General features: G+C 61.4%; 1 protein-coding gene across 6 annotated transcripts; it reads left to right on the top strand.

Moving 5' to 3' along the window:
* The first annotated feature begins 2,886 nt into the window (after nucleotides 1-2,886).
* On the top strand, nucleotides 2,887-15,208 carry PUF60 (poly(U) binding splicing factor 60). 6 transcript variants are annotated; one of them, XM_081258861.1, is made up of 12 exons: nucleotides 2,887-3,040; nucleotides 7,374-7,478; nucleotides 9,729-9,824; nucleotides 9,917-10,006; nucleotides 10,929-10,979; nucleotides 13,047-13,208; nucleotides 13,281-13,373; nucleotides 13,522-13,735; nucleotides 13,814-14,004; nucleotides 14,134-14,269; nucleotides 14,465-14,700; nucleotides 14,782-15,208. In XM_081258861.1, exons 1-12 carry the CDS (start codon nucleotides 3,017-3,019, stop codon nucleotides 15,079-15,081), a joined length of 1,698 nt encoding a protein of 565 aa, XP_081114987.1. In that variant the 5' UTR covers nucleotides 2,887-3,016; the 3' UTR covers nucleotides 15,082-15,208. The 6 variants fall into 6 exon arrangements, with proteins under 6 accessions (XP_081114987.1, XP_081114986.1, XP_081114990.1 ...); XM_081258860.1 differs by having other exon boundaries at nucleotides 7,371-7,478; XM_081258864.1 differs by lacking the exon at nucleotides 7,374-7,478 and having other exon boundaries at nucleotides 2,888-3,040.
* Nucleotides 15,209-15,904: the final 696 nt, after the last annotated feature.

The raw sequence follows: 15,904 nt of genomic DNA, 5'->3' as shown, positions 1-15,904 counted from the left end.
GTGACCCAGCTGTCAGCATGGGCTACGCCTTCAGCAGCACCTCCCTCCTCTTGTCTCTGGAACCCATGCTTGCTTCTTCCTCCATTCACCCTCTGTTTGAGGAGGAACATCCTGAGCGAGGCTGCCTGGAGAGTCACAGAGTCGCTCCTGTTTGCCCTCACCACTCTCACATCTGCTTGTTCGTGCAACTAGGGACAGTGTTGGGCTGGTGGAAGATTACTTCTTGCCAGGACTTTGAGGGCATCCTGTCACTTTCTTCCAGTCCCAAGAACTCCCATGCCTTTCTGAGTTCTGACCCTTTGTGATTTCTTCTCTCTGTCTCTCTGGATCTTCTCTTTACCCAAGTGCTTTGGAAATTCTCAACGATGTGTCCTGATTCAGACCTTCTCTTTCTTTTATTTTGTTATTATTTTTAATTAAGGTATAGTTGATTTACAATGTGTTAATTACTGCTGTACAGCAATTTCCATTACGGCTTATCATAGTATATTGAATATAGTTCTCTGTGCTATACAATAGGACCTTGTTGTTTTGTTTTTTAAATATTTATTCATTTATTTATTTGGTTGCACCAGGTGTTAGCTGCAGTTCGAGGGCTCCTTACTTGTGGCATGCGAACTCTTAGTTGCAGCATGCATGCGGGCTCTAGCTCCCTGACCAGGGATCGAACCCGGGCCCCCTGCATTGGGAGCACAGAGCCTTACCCACCGTACCACCAGGGAAGTCCCTGGACCTTGTTGTTTATGACCTCTTTCATCTATTGTCCAGAGATCCCAACCCTTCAGTTCTAGGAAGTTTTCTTTGCTTTTCTGGTGATTTCTCCCCTCTCCTTTTCTGGAATGCTTACTTAGATGTTGGACTTATTTTCTGACAGGTGCAATATGTGCTGGTTAAGGGCATAGGCTCTGGAGCCATTCTGCTGCTTCCTGCTGTGTGACAGTGGTCTGTGACTCCACTTTCTCACCAGTAAAGATGGGGATAATAATGGTCCACACGTCATGGGGTGGTTGTGAGATCGCACAGGTTAACTGTGAAAAGTACGAGAACAGGGCCCAGCACACAAGCACTCTGAATGCAGCGATGCCAGATTTTCACAGGGGAAGCTGCCACCAGGGGGTGGTGCTTTTGCCCCCCACAGTGGTGGTGGAAAGTCCCAGCCCGTCCACCCCCTCTGTTATGGAGGCCTCTAAGGCGCCCGGCCAGCTCTAGCACTGGGGAGCGCTGACAAGTGTGACAATGACTCCATTGTGTGCTTTCTAGCTATATGGTTTCGTTGTTGTCATACATTCTGGAAAATTACAGCTTTATCTTTCAACCTTTCTGTTTAACTGTTCGTTTTCCTCTCATGCTTTTCATTTATAAGTGCTCTTTCTCGTTTGCTGAATGTTCTTTCTTTATAGCCTCTTGTTCATGTTTTCGGATGCAACAGCCTCTCTAATATCTCTGAGGATACGGTTTTAGCTTTCCTTTTTTCCTCCTTCTGCTCGCTTTATTGGCTGTGTTCCTTCTGAGTCCCTTTTCCTTTTGCTGTTTTGTTTTTTTCCTCTCCCTCAGCTGTCTGGTGATCCTGGGTTGCCCAGCTGCATTTAATCTTAGTGGCTGGGGCTTATTGCCTGGTGAGCTTTGAGCTCAAGGATCGAGCCAGGCCATCCTCCTGACCACCTCCCAACTGCCAGGCTTTTCTTCTGTGTTGGGAGCAACTGCAGAGATGAGCTCTTCTCTCTGAGGACTGTGGGGGCCACATGCTTGGGGCCGGACTCAGAGCCGGGGGTGGGGGTGGCAGAAAGGCGGGAATCTCACGTATTCCCCCACTTTCAGAACAGGACCCTGCCCCCGACGGACAACCCAACCGAGAGCGCCTCTGCTGGAGCTCACCTCCCAGCCACTGCCGGTAGGGGCTGAGCCCTGGAGTCTCTTCCTTTTCACAGTTGCACTTGGCATGACCGATCTCCTGGACCCCGACCTCCAAGAAAGCAGCTGCCGCTGTCCACCTTTCTTCAGCTCCACAACATTCCACCCTTTTGTCTTCATGGGTTGCTTCCTTTATAAAATCCTTTTCCTATCATTTTAGAGGGAAGGGAGATGAGGCAAATATTGTTGGGTTTAACCAGGGGTGTCTGTATTTCATGTCAAACTCTCCCAGGATGGAGAAGAGAACTGCCTAGTTGGGGAAGACACCTTGCTGCCTCAGGCAGGCTGAAGTTGCTAAGCTGACAACCTCAGGACCTGAGCCTCACTGAGTGAGGGTCTTGGGACTGGGTGGGCATGCAGCAAACGTCCAGGGCAGTTCAACACCAGGGATGGACACCTGGAGCCTTTAAAAAACAGTTCAGAACGAAGAGGACTCGGAATGCATACCCTTCCCACGGGATTGGTTCAGAAGCCTGTCTCTTGGGTTGCAGTTCTACCGACTGTATGTCAGTGGCTCTACGACGCCATCAGTGCAAAAGATGCACTGTTTTATGGATCAGTAGGAAAGAGACAATGCGGCCATTAGGTGAAAGCACACCATGCATTGGTAGGCGCATTCAGAGACGTTATGATGCAAAGAGCATCTCGAAATCTGAGTCCGAGATAAAGCGATTCTTTGTCACTGCTTTCAACCGCAGCCCTGGAGAGGATCGGGCCGCCTGTGAGCTGCCTCGGGTTTCTGCCTGCTTTGCAGGCAGAAAACCGAGCAGAGGCCGGAGGGCGGCACGGGACGAAGCGAGGAGTGGACTGGGACGCACTGAGGCCGGCGGAGGGCGGGGCTGGCGGCGAGCGGAGGCCGGGCGGCAGCGCGCGCGCCCCCGACACGCCCCGGCCCCGCCCCTTCTGCCCGCCCCTCCCGGAGCGTTAACTGTTTCTCCCCTCACCGGAAGCGCGCTCCTTTTTCCTTCCACGTCGCTGGGGGAAAGGCCCTTAATCGCGAGAGTTCCGTCCTCTTGAGAGTTTCTCCGCCGGCACCCAGATCGCGCGAGACCGCGGAAGGAGCCGAAGTGTGCGGCGCGCGCGCGGCGGCCGCGACGGGCGCAAGATGGCGACGGCGACCATAGCTCTAGTAAGTGAGCACCCCGTGACCGCGGGCCGCCGCTCAGATGGCGGGAGCGGGTTGTCGGCCCGGCCAGGGCGCCGAGGGTTCCCCGGGGATGTGGCGATTGCTCCGGGGCCCCCCGCGAGCTCCCGCGTCCTTTGGTCGCGCGAGGCGGGGGCGGGGCGGGCGCGAGGCGGGGGCCGGCCTGAGGCCGCAGCTTCCGGCCCGCAGATTGCAGCTTCCGGCGGCCGGCGCGGGAGGGCCTGGCCCGGTGGGGACCCGGGGCGCAGCTGGGGGCCGTGCCGCGCGCCGAGCCGGGTCCCTTCGCGGTGAGGCCGGTCGGGCCCCGGCGGCGGTCGTCCCCTTCTGTCGACGGGGTGCGCCTGTGTCCCCGACTTGAAGGCGGGGCTCCTGGGAACCGTGGCGTTTCTCCTCCCGCTAGTGTGAAAGGGGCCGCTGGGCGTGCGGGGGGCCTGTAGGAAGCGATCGGGCCTGGTGAGGAGGGAGGCCTTGGCTTCTTGCGTACACAGCTGTGAATTTGCTCTCCGCTGATGCTCACGGGGAAGAGGTTTCCAGCCAACAGGGACTCCGTCCTGCTATCCCCACTCAGGAAGGGGAGACGTGGTCTCGCATTGCCTGTTTCCTGAGCGATCACATTGTCCCAAGCGCTGTGCGAGGACTTGGGGGAACAGTGGGGAACCAGAGGCAGTCTTGCCCTTTTCCGGGGTCTGGTGGGCACTGGAGACCAGTTCCCACCCAGGGTGCGTGAAGTGCTAGGGGGGTGCGGGCACCTAGAGGAAGGAACCCCTCCCGCCCTGCTTAGTGCTCGCGTCCGTCCGCCACATGGAGCAGTTAGCATAGATGGACAACCCCTCCTCACACAGCACTTCCGTGGTGAAGTCTCCCTTCACTCTTCTTCCTCCCAGGCTTGTGCGACTGACCCCTCTGGGACCCTTCACACGGTGCATCCCTTTCTTTACCTGCCACTCTCCCCCGACCTGTACTCAGACTGATGTGGTGAGGTCTGTCTAAGAAGGCAGCTTTTGCAGGTAGATGGAGGCTGGACTGATCGGGGAGATGTCTGAGGGTCAGGGGGTGTACTTAGACTGCCTTGGCCATGCTCTCAGCTGGGGGCTGATGCCCAGAGAGGGGGCCGAACCTGTCGCACTGGGGAAGAAACTGACCCCCAGTGAGAGAGAGCCCGCAGGCTATGAGGGGGGCCCAGTGTGTGACTGTCAGGCCTAGCTAACTTCACTGTCCTCTTGCTGCCATGTCCCGCTTCCTGTTGAAGCCACGAGAGCAACTACCTTTGTGAGAGGAACGTTAGAGAGAAAAGAGGTGAAGGTGGCGGCTTGGAGGCCAGTGAGAGTCATGTCCCCAAGCGTCCACAGATCTGCGTCAACACCATGCCTCAGCCTTGCTCAGGGGGCCTCGGCTCTGCTGTGGCACAGGGCCAGGCACAGGTGGTGTCATAGTAGAGGTGGATGGGGGCACTGAGTCTAAACCCTGTAAGCTGGGGTTTTCAATAAGGGTCTTCACTGACCCTCTGACTCCTTTCAAGAGGTTAATACATGTGTGTTAGTAGGTGTATGTAAACTGTAAAGGCCCAGGCTTACCTCATCAGCTTGTGGGAGTGAAGTCCAGCTTGTGGTCCAACACATTCCTCTTCCTACCTTTTGAATGGATAGGTTTCTAGAAGGGTTACCTGTTTCCCTGCAGTCCTTTTGGGGCATATTGAGAGCTTGCTCTCTGTCTTCTGGTCCATGCATGCTGAGCAGTGCTGGTTTGCTGTCCTAAGCTGTGGCTTCAGCTCTTGTGGGAGGTGGAGTGGAATGGCACAGTGATCTCGTGGGGAAGGACCCAGGAAGATACAGAAGTGCCTCTTCTGACTTGGGTGTGCCTTCCACCTCGTGGCTGCAGAAACGGGCCATAGCCCCTTCCTCTGACACTTGGGCTCACTCCCACTGGGGACCATCATCCTTGGGTTCCATCTGGCAGGGGCACTGGGACCCTCTCCCCTCCCCAGGGGCACAGTTGCTTTTTTCCTCTTCCTGTGGGTCCCAGCCTGCATGTCAGTTCACAGAGGCCTGCCCTGGGTGCTGTGGCCCAGCGTGCCTCATAGGCCGCTCTTCCCCCGCTGTGCTTGGTGTTCTTCTTAGCACTTGTTAACTACAGAAATAATCTCACATCGGTGCTGGTTGGCATGTCTCTTGTCTTGTTTTGCTGCATCTGCAGTGCCCTGCACAGAGCCTGGCCATGCAGTGGACAGCATGGCACCGTGTCAAGGGGACTGAACGGAAGGAAGGCAGTGTCCTGCAGTGGCCCTGCTGTGGTGACTTGACTCTGGATGTTGTAATAATACTAATAATCATTGAAACCTATGGATTGCTTGCCATGTGCAGAAGGATTGCCTTAAGTACTTTATATGGAGCCACTCACTGAATCTTCCTGCCAGCCCCAGGAGACAGGCCTGAAGAGCCTGAAGCCTGGAGATGTTAAGTAATTACATAACTTTTCTTTTCTTCTAGTGGAAATAATCCTTTTGCCCTGGGCTGTTGATCATTGACAGTGCTGGGGTTTGGGGCCCAGAATCATGGGGCAGCACTGCACCCCACCCCACCATACACACACACCTGCCAGAGGGGGATTTGCACCCCTCAAGGCACTGCTGCCTGGTGGGGGGCGGGGTGGGGGGCTTTGTGACCGCAGGGCATGCTGCATTCATTGCCAGAGGATTACAGCACAGGGCTAGCTGTAATGATAAATGACAGTTTCCTTTAAGCTCTCTTAGCATGTGCTTAGAACAGAACCCTAGGCTCAGTGGGACTGGAAACTGTTTCTGCCATGAATGGGGTAGGATGTCCTTCCTAGAGTTCCTGGTGAACTGAATTTTCCTGGGAAGTCTCTTCTGAGCTGTGTTCTGATCTCAGCACTGTCCTGGATCCTTTGTTGGCTATTACAGTACTTTGGGGGAGTGGTTTATAAGTGTGCCCTCAAGTTGACTCTGTTCACAGGGGTCTAAGGGTTGGATTGTATCCCCAGACCTGAAGTGATCTCTTGCTGTGGGTCTTAAGAGGCAGCCTCTGCTGTGGGTGTGTTCTGGGGGCTGCCAGGGAACTTGGGGCAAAGCCAGACTCTAACCCTGTCCCCAGATGCCATGTACCCACTGGGTGGGACTTGTGTCAGCAGGTGCCCCCTTTCCTTTGTCTCTCTCTGGGGCACAGTTTCTACGCAGCAGTGGTGCCGAGTTCAGAGGGGTTCCAGGGAGGCAGCCCGGCTGGCTCGGCCCCAGCTTCTGTGCCCACTGGCCACGTCTCTCCTTTGAGGCTGGAACTCCTGAGACATGCTCGGGCCAGGTCGGCCCAGCCTTTGGCTGTGTTTGTGCACGGACCCTTGAGGGTGGGCATGGCTGTCGCCTGTGTTCAAGATACATACCTGTGGGTCTCATCCTTGATCTGGGAGCGGGTTCCTGCTGTGTGGCATCTGAGAAGGTGGGGAAGTCTCAGGACCCTTCCACGAAGACCCTCACCCCTGTGACGTTGCCCACCTTCTGCCCTTGGCGTGCCACCCTTCTAAGCCTGGCCGGGAGCTTCTCCTTCCATTGGGCTGGCTCTGCATGGCAGTGCTTCTCGGCCCCTCTAGGCGTGGCCAAGCTCTCATCTGCCCTGAGTTAGACAGCCCTGGACAGTTTGCTGGGGGAGGGAGGCTTACCCATGCAGACCCCCTGCCCGGCCCTGCTACTCAGAGGGCAGCCCTCCTCAGAGCTGTCTTCAGGAGGGGCCTGGGACCTGCCCCAGGGGCTTGGCCAGAGACTGTTGAAGGCATTGGGGCTGATGCTGAGCTGGGGGCTGGCCCCGGCACGTGTACAGGGTGCTAAAGAGGTGCCTCTGTCTGCCTCAGGAGGGAAACGGCCATCTGTGCTCCTTGTCATCTTGTCCTGCCCGGCCTGGCCCAGCCTGCCAGTAGGAAAGGAAGTGATCTTTAGGACCTCAGCTGTGTGGCCAGAGGGCAGCTCTCGACCCACTCCTGCCTTTTGTTGGCCTGGGGCAGGAGCACAGCTCCGCTCTCTACCGTGTCTCTTTCCGGGGACTCGTTGCCAGCTCGGGGCTGCCCCAGATTCTGTTCTGGTTTCTGCCAGGCCAGCCCCTTGTGCTGGGCTCTGGGCAGCTGCAGGTGTGCTGGGGGAGTGGGCAGGTGAGGTGCAGTGAGGCAGTGTCAGGAGTGGTCAGGGGCCATGTCACAGCCGGCTCCTTCCTGGGCCCGTGCGGAGCTCAGCTCTTAACCAGGAAAGACGAGAGAGGGCCTGGGTGGCTGGGTCTTGTGAATGTCCGTCATATCGTCTCCTTCCTGCCTGCAGCAGGTCAATGGCCAGCAAGGAGGGGGGTCCGAGCCATCGGCGGTGGCGGCGGCGGCGGCGGCGGCGGCGGCAGTGGTGGCAGCGGGAGACAAATGGAAACCTTCACAGGTACTGACCTTAAGCATCCTCGCCCTCAGGCCCGCCTGCCCGCCCGCCCGCCTGCCCGCCTGCCTGCCCGCCTGCCTTCGCGTCCCTGGGCCCAGAGAGACCTGGCAGGGGGTGGGGCGGGAGGAGCCCGAGGGACTCTTCCCTGCCTTCTGGGCAGAGATGCCTGTCCTGCCCTCTCGCCACCCAGCCTCCAGCCTGGCTGTAGCCTCCTCCTCCCTGCCTCTACTTGGCGTCCTCCTGCTTCTGTGGTGGGCTGAAGCCTCATGTGTCTTCAGAAACCAGGCAGATGGTGGCTGTGGTCAGGTGGGGTGTGAACCTCAGCCGGTGGGAGCCCTTCACCGTCGGTGTCGTACAGAAGGGCAAACGTGTTGTTCCAGAACGTGCAGGGTATTGTTAAGAGCCAGAGATACAGAGTTTCACTTCAGATCTCTGATTTAAGTAAAACGTGAAAGCAGAACCATGTGTAATTCAAAGTACAAGTCTGGGAGTCTCGGGGCAGGGCTTCAGGGTAGGCGTGGGAGATCTTGGCCAGTTCTGGTCGCTGAGCGGGAGTGGGAGTGTGGGAGGGGGAGTGGGGTAAGAAGGTTCTTCACGCTTCTGCACGGCAGCGCCTGCGTCCAGAGGGTTCGGGGGCTGTTCGGCTGGGCCCTCAGCACGCTCGGGGGAGGGCCATGGCACGCAGCCTGGACCCTAGGAAGTTATGGGGGCTGAAGCTGGTGGGCCCCTCTAGCCATCCCTCCCCGACCCTGGCTGGCTGTCTAGCCAGCCATTGGTTGGTAGAAGGGCTTTTTGTTTATCAAGACAAAGAGGAGATTGAAAAGTTTCTAAGGGGCTGAAAGGGGGTAGCGTTGGTTACCATGGTGACAGCCTGCTCTGGAGTCATAGCCCCAGGCTCTCTGGCCTCTCTCCCACTAAGGAGAACTGGGCTTGGAGCCAGCGGGAAGGACAGCCTCGCAGGGGCCAGACTGGGTCGCCAAGGGAGGGGCTTCCAGGGCTTCCTGCCCTTTGACCCCGTGCTGGAAACCCCACACTCCAGCTAGTCAGGATGGTGGTTCTTGGGGTTTGGGTCATCCAGCCCCTTCCTGCCCCCTTTGTACCTCTGTCCTTGCTCGTCACTCCTGTGCTGGCGACCTGCCTCTCTTCTCTGCTGTCCCTCCCGAGGCTTCATGCTGGGGGCTGCAGAATACCCCCTCTGGAGCGCTTGCTGGCCACCCAGCAACTGGTGGATAGGCAGGTGTGTTCTAACTCCCAACACACATGCTCTTCTGGGTCTGGTGGCCCTGCTTCTCTTCCAGCTTACACAACTGTTTTCTTCCCCCTGCAAACAGCTTAGAAATGAGTTTTGATAGAGGGCATGTAAACAATCCTAGTAGCATCCGCTGTGGTCTGCAGCAGGCTGGGACACCGCCACCGCCACCAAAGCGTCTCCTCATCCCTGTGCTCGCCTAGGGTGCTGGTGGGTGTCCACTTCTGTCCCCCTGTGGCTGGCCTGCTTCTGGCTTCTCTTGCCAGGGTGCTATGCACAGCCCAGGGAGGAGTTTGCTGGAGGTGGGTCGGAGCCCTCCTCGGGGCTGTGGTGGCCTGGGAGAACAACTCGGGGCTCTCCGGGCGGTGAGCACAGTGTGCAGGGATGGGTTACCGCCTGGAGCTGTGCTGGGAGGGAGCCCTTGCCCATACTTGCTCTTTGAGTGGCCCCTGGATCTCGTCCCGAGCAGGGAAGCCGAGTCTGTGGCCGTGGCTTTGGCCGTGAGAAAGTGTGGGTGCCAGGCAGTCCGGGAGTGAGGAGTCCCAGGACCTCCAGAGAGCCCTGGCCCCCTCCCCTTGTCTTAGAGGACAGCTGAGGCCGGCTCTCTTGTGCAGCATGGGACGGGGGTTCTGGGGTCAGGCTTGCCATGAGGGCCCGGGCCCCTCTTACTACGTGCTACCTGTCTTGGTGACTCCTGCAAGCCTGGGTCCTGCAGCTGCTCTGGGTTGGCCAAGGGCCCCCAGGGTGTCTGTCTGCCTCGGTGTGTGTCCTCCCGGTGGGTCCTGGAGGAGACCGGCCTGGGACAGGCATAGGGATGTCAGGTGGGCAGACCCACGTCCAGGCCAGGCGGGAGACAGTCTGTGTGAGGACCTGTCTGCGCCTGGGAGCGGGCTGAGCTGCAGGCCACGTGCGGTGGTCGGGGCAGAAGGTGGGGTGGGCTCCTGGGGCCGTGTGCGGGAGGTCTTGAACGTGTTCTTAATGACTTCCCTGCTCCCCATCACCAGGGGACGGACTCCATCAAGATGGAGAACGGGCAGAGCACAGCCGCGAAGCTGGGACTGCCTCCCCTGACGCCTGAGCAGCAGGAGGCCCTGCAGAAGGTGAGAGTGTGGGTCCTGCCTGGGGCCCTGCGGCAGGGGGAAGCCTCCCCGCAGGCCGGGCCCGCAGCGCCCCTCACCGCCCCCTCTCGCAGGCCAAGAAGTACGCCATGGAACAGAGCATCAAGAGCGTGCTGGTGAAGCAGACCATCGCGCACCAGCAGCAGCAGCTCACCAACCTGCAGGTGAGGGCCGCCCGCCCCCGCCGCCGCCCGGCCTTCTCCCCGCCCCCACCGCCGCCTCCGCCTTCTCTTCCTCCTCTCGTGCCTGCGGCTGTCCCCGCACCGTGTCGTGCTGCTCGGTTTCTCAAGGACTCCTTGGGACGCCCGGGTTCCTCCCTGAGGCACGAGGGGCCCAGCCTGACCCACCTGTTGAGAGCCCACGGGCCCCCCCAGCCCTCCTCTGTGCCCCGCCGCCCTGCCCGAAGCGGCTCCTCTTCTTGGACTTCAGATGGTGGCCCTGAGCCCGTGTGCCCCCAGGCGGCGTGGCTGGGTTGCAGCCCCTAGGAATGTTCCTCCCCACCCCCGTGGCCTCGGATAAGAGCAGTCGGGGCCCCCCTGCAGGGAGTTCAGTCCTCGGCTTGGGGCCCAGGACTGAGAGGACAGGCTGGGGACGCCTCCACGGGGCCCTGCTCTAGGCCTGTGGCCAAAGGCTGCCTGGGCTCTGGGGAAGAGGACAGGGTGAGGCTGACAGGTGCCTGGGCCTCGAGCCCCCCTCCCCCCGCCCCCTGCCCCCCTCCCCCTCAGATGTTCACGCTGCCAGGAGATGCCCCTGGCTCTTCACTGTGCTCCATCTGGTCCTCCCCTCCCCCCTCCCCCTTCCTCCTCCTCCTCCCCCTCCTCCTTCTCCTCCTTCTCCTCCTCCCCCCTTCCTTCTGCCCTGCCAGCCAGGCTGCGGGGCGGGGCACCTGGGGCTCTGAGGCCCCCCTGGGCAGGTGCCGGCGGCCGGCCACTTGGCCGGCAGTGTGGGCAGGCAGGCGGGCCTCCTGGCAGGGCGGGGCCTCCGGGCCTTGCGGCTGTCTGCGTGAGGGGTGACGAGAGCGAGGTGTGACGAGCGCGGAGACTGCTCGGCTCCAACAGACTGAACTCTGTCTTTACTGTCTTTCAGATGGCAGCAGTGACAATGGGCTTTGGAGATCCTCTCTCACCTTTGCAATCGGTCAATAGACATGCTCACTTCTTCCGGGGCTCATGTCCTTAGTCAGGGCTAGAGGGGGGCAGTGCGGCCCGCGTGCTGGGGACCTTGCTCCCCGTAGCCGGCCCTGCCCGCCAGCTCGGGACGAGCGCAACAGAGCGCCAGGCGTGGCGGGGCCGGTGATGTGGGGGGCACCCACCCTGGGACCGCCCCTGGGGAGGCCTACATCTGCTCTGAGGGCCCGCCTTAAAACTAACCGGCCAGGTAACTGCGGAGGGCAGCCGGCCAGGAGGGTAGCTGCCCGCGCCAGGCCCGCCTGCACCCATGCCGCCTGCACGCACGGGGTGCACCGCCGGGCCTCCAGCTCCGCCGGTCTCCAGGCTGCTCGGGCTCCTGGCTTGGGGTCAGGCCCCCGAGGAGAGAAGGGTCTTAACTCATGGCCCCATCAAACCCCGGAGGGAGGACGGATGGATGGGGTGGGGGGCTGGGGGGACCCAAGCAAATGAGAGAGGGAAGGACAAGGACTGGGCCTCGGGCCTGGCTGTCAGCAAGGGGCAGAGGCCACGCGGCCAGGGAACAGGCAGAGGCTGTGGTCAGAGGGGCCAAGGAATAGGCAGAGGTGGTGGCCGCGGCCCTGGCTGCCGTCAGCAGGAGTCTGGGAAGGAGAAGCCCCTCCATCCCCCAGAGGCAGGCTGAGGAGGAGGCCAGGCCCTCTGGGGAGTCTGAGGGGGAAACGTGGCCTTCTCTGGGGGTCATCCCTGGGCGTGCCGCTCTCGCAGGGGAGACGCAGTCCTGACCTCGAGGACCGGACAGTCCCTGTGTCCTCTCTAGGAAGCGTCTGTCTGTGGGGACAGGTCAGGGGGAGAGGGCTTTTGGCACACCTGCTGTTGGGGAGCCCACACTGAAGAGGAGACGTGCTCCTATCTTGGAGAACTTTGACCTGAGGGGCAGCTGGTTTCATGTCTGGGGCGCCTGGTGCGAGAGGGGACATAATTCTACCTTTGGGGGGCGGTCCTTGGTCTCAGCAGGGAGCCTGAGGCCTGTTTGTTGAGAGCATAGTTTGAGGAGGGGAGTCCTATTTGGGGGGCGGAATTCTAGTCTGGGGGAGATGTGGACCTTATTTGTAGGCCCCTTTCTGAGGGACCGGGGGCCCGGCCTGTTCTAGGCCCGTTGATGTATCTCAAAGAAGCTGGCCTCTGGTCATGGGGAATCTCGTGAGGGTGTGGGGCTCCCCTGTTGAGGGGCTGGAGCCAGGGCCCCGTCTCCTTTGCCTGCCCTGGGCCTGTGGTCTCCTCCCTCGGCCCAGCTCCTCCCAGTGGCCCACGGCGTGTGGCTCTAGGACCCTCCCTTGCAGGCATGTCACACGTGAGGTGGCAGGGTGGGGACTGTCTCCTTGAGGGAATGGGGAGGCCCCTCGGCACAACTGCCAGGCTCGCCCCAGCGTGGAGGCGGGGTGTCGGCCCGAGCAGAGCCCAGGGGCTTCTCCTCTTGGCGGCTCTGCCACCTCTTGCTGTTCCCGGGGAGTAGCAGCCCTTTTTTGTGAGGGTTCAGGCCCTGGGGCCCTGTGCGAGCGGCTGCTGTTCGTCTTCTCTCCCGGGAGCCCCTGTCTGGGCTCCTCCCCTCCTCCCCGGGGTCTCTTCTGGGCGGTGGCTGCCCTGTCTTCTGTCCCCTCTCTCGCCTCCACACCAGTGGGTCCCTGCAGCCTGGCGGCTCCCCCTTCCCTCTCTGTCGGAGTGCACGGCCAGGACCCTGGGAGGACCTCTCAGCCCACCTGGGTGCCCGGCCCCAGACTGCAGGGCTTGCGGCCCTGCCTTGTGACCACCTGTCAGCTTCGCTGTCAGTCTGCCCGGGACCTGGGTGGGCCGGGGTGCGTCCGTTTCCTGCCTCCAGGCCTGCCTTTCCTTCCTGGGGGTGGGGTCCTGCCGACCCCCACCACCCTGACTGCAGGGGCTGAGCCTGCACCACGCTGCCGTGTGGGGAGCCCTCCCCACACGGAGCCGGGTGGGTGGGCCAGGAGGGGAATGGGCTGCCCAGCCTCCCACCACCCCCTCACAAGCCAGTGGCTCTCTCTCCCCTTGTGTCCTGCTCCAGATGGCAGCTCAGCGACAGCGGGCACTGGCCATCATGTGCCGGGTCTACGTGGGCTCCATCTACTACGAGCTGGGGGAGGATACCATTCGCCAGGCCTTTGCCCCCTTTGGACCCATCAAGAGCATTGACATGTCCTGGGACTCCGTCACCATGAAGCACAAGGTGAGGTTCCGTCTGCCCTGCCTCGCCCCACCCCCGGGCTCTCCAGGCCTAACGGCGTGTTCCTGCGTCCAGGGCTTTGCGTTTGTGGAGTACGAGGTCCCAGAGGCCGCCCAGCTGGCCTTGGAGCAGATGAACTCCGTGATGCTGGGAGGCAGGAACATCAAGGTGAGGCTGGGGGTGGACCTTGGGGTCAGCGTGCGGCACGGGTGTGCTCTGTGTTCAGTCCCCCTGAGATGCAGAGCAGCCCCTCCAGGAGCCTGCAGTGACCCGGCCTAGGCTGACTGGGCACTCTTCATCCCTGCCTCTCCCCCAGGTGGGCAGACCCAGCAACATAGGGCAGGCCCAGCCCATCATAGACCAGCTGGCCGAGGAGGCGCGAGCCTTCAACCGCATCTACGTGGCTTCTGTGCACCAGGACCTCTCGGACGACGACATCAAGAGTGTGTTTGAGGCCTTTGGCAAGATCAAGTCGTGCACGCTGGCTCGGGACCCCACGACCGGGAAGCACAAGGGCTATGGCTTCATTGGTGAGCTTGGGGCGGCGGGGTGGCGGTGAAGCCCACCCGACGCCGAGGCTGGCCCTCACTGCCGCTCCTGCTCTGCAGAATATGAGAAGGCGCAGTCGTCCCAGGATGCCGTGTCTTCCATGAACCTTTTTGACCTGGGTGGCCAGTACTTGCGGGTGGGCAAGGCTGTCACACCCCCTATGCCCCTGCTTACACCTGCCACACCTGGAGGCCTCCCGCCTGCTGCTGCTGTGGCCGCAGCTGCAGCCACAGCCAAGATTACGGCTCAGGTAAGGGCTGGTGGAATTGTGTGGGTTTGGTGGTGGGCACCAGGCCCCCCTGATCCTGTGCGGACTGGCTCTTTGGTCTTGAGTGGAGGCAGCCAGACCGGGGACTAAGCACAGTGGCCTTGGTTGCAGGAAGCAGTGGCTGGAGCAGCGGTACTGGGTACTCTAGCCACACCTGGACTGGTGTCCCCTGCCCTGACTCTGGCCCAGCCCCTGGGGGCTCTACCCCAGGCTGTCATGGCTGCCCAGGCCCCGGGAGTTATCACAGGTGAGCCTGGGTGGGTCGAGGCTTCCCTCCTTCCCCTGCCCCCTCCTCTGGGCTTGATGCCTTCAGCTGCCCTTAATGAGCTTCCTTAGTCCCCTGTGCCCCGGGCAGTTCAGCCGTGCTCCGCGGTGCTGTGCTCCTTGCTGGGAATGGTGGGGGTGGGGGGAGTGACCGCTGGACCTGGTGGCTTTGCTGCAGGTGTGACCCCGGCCCGGCCCCCCATTCCGGTCCCCATCCCCTCTGTGGGAGTGGTGAACCCCATCCTGGCCAGCCCCCCGACACTCGGCCTCCTGGAGCCCAAGAAAGAGAAGGAGGAGGAGGAGCTGTTTCCTGAGTCAGAGAGGCCGGAGATGCTGAGCGAGCAGGAGCACATGAGCATCTCTGGCAGCAGCGCCCGCCACATGGTGATGCAGAAGCTCCTCCGCAAGCAGGAGGTGGGCAGCCGGGACCGGCGGGGCGGGGCGGGGTGGAGTGGTCCAGCCACAGCCGCAGCTCTCAGCTGTCCCCCCCCACAGTCCACAGTGATGGTTCTACGCAACATGGTGGACCCCAAGGACATCGATGACGACCTGGAGGGGGAGGTGACCGAGGAGTGTGGCAAGTTCGGTGCCGTCAACCGTGTCATCATCTACCAGGAGAAGCAGGGCGAGGAGGAGGATGCAGAGATCATTGTCAAGATTTTTGTGGAGTTTTCCGTAGCCTCTGAGACTCACAAGGCCATCCAGGCCCTCAACGGGCGCTGGTTTGCTGGCCGCAAGGTGGTGGCTGAAGTGTACGACCAGGAGCGTTTTGATAACAGTGACCTCTCCGCGTGACCTTAGACCCATTCCCTGGACTTGCACTTTCTCCTCGTTTCCTCCGGGTTTTATAGAGAGATTCGGTGGTATCTTGGGCCCAGCCGCCCAGCCTGTGGATAAAGGTGCAGACGCTGCTGGCCCTGAACGTTCCTGTCTGACCGTGGTCTTGTGCTTATTGGGTCCCGTTGGGGCGCGGGCGCGGGCGCGGCTCAGGGCAAGCACCCGGGCCGTGCGGAGGCACTGGGCCTTGGCGGCCGGGACCCGAGTCCCGGGAGGAGGGCATTCGCCGGGGTCAGCAGGGGCTGCTTGGTTACTTGGTGCCCGCATGGGGCCGCGGAGGAACGTGGGGGTGGCTTTCCTGCTCTGTGGGGCTCCACTGTCACCTGCGCAGGCAGTACTGCGAGAAGGCTGGCCCAGAGCCCCTGAAGTCCCGGGACACGTTTAGTCAGGCGAATGAGCGCCGCCTTGGCCCGGCGCCCTACCCTCCGGGAGCCCACGTCCCTGTGAGAGGGGCGGCGGGCAGGATTGTGGGGTCTTGAGGCCAAGCCCGGGGAGGGGGCCCAGCGGGCGGGAGGGGCGGCAGGAAGCCTCGGTGCCGGCAATGGTTGGGGCGCTGGCATGCGGGAGCTCAGGCTGTGGACGGACTTCAGCTCCCACCATGCCTTGCGCCAGGGGGAGGGAACCGAGCTTCCCGACAGACCGTTCGCGGTGCCGCTACGGGTCTTCGGACGCGCCGGCGCCGCGAGGCCTTGTGGGGGTTGCAGTTCGGGGCGACGAGGGGCGGCGAGGGCGGGCCTCGGCTTCCCGGCGGGCTGCGCGGCTGCCGGCGGTTGTCGGCGGG

Source organism: Mesoplodon bidens, assembly GCF_964165515.1.
Source record: "Mesoplodon bidens genome assembly, chromosome: 16".
Lineage (NCBI taxonomy): Eukaryota > Metazoa > Chordata > Mammalia > Artiodactyla > Ziphiidae > Mesoplodon > Mesoplodon bidens.
Note: the sequence above shows the minus strand (reverse complement) of the source record. Positions and strands in the feature narration are given on the sequence as shown.

What these genes read in the sequence shown, in the direction of transcription:
- PUF60 (XM_081258860.1), top strand. Translation starts at nt 3,017, where the DNA reads ATGGCGACGGCGACCATAGCTCTA. An exon ending in ACAAATGGAAACCTTCACAG is followed by an intron (nt 7,479 to 9,728) that starts GTACTGACCTTA and finishes CCCCATCACCAG; the next exon opens with GGGACGGACTCCATCAAGAT. An exon ending in CCGTCACCATGAAGCACAAG is followed by an intron (nt 13,209 to 13,280) that starts GTGAGGTTCCGT and finishes TCCTGCGTCCAG; the next exon opens with GGCTTTGCGTTTGTGGAGTA.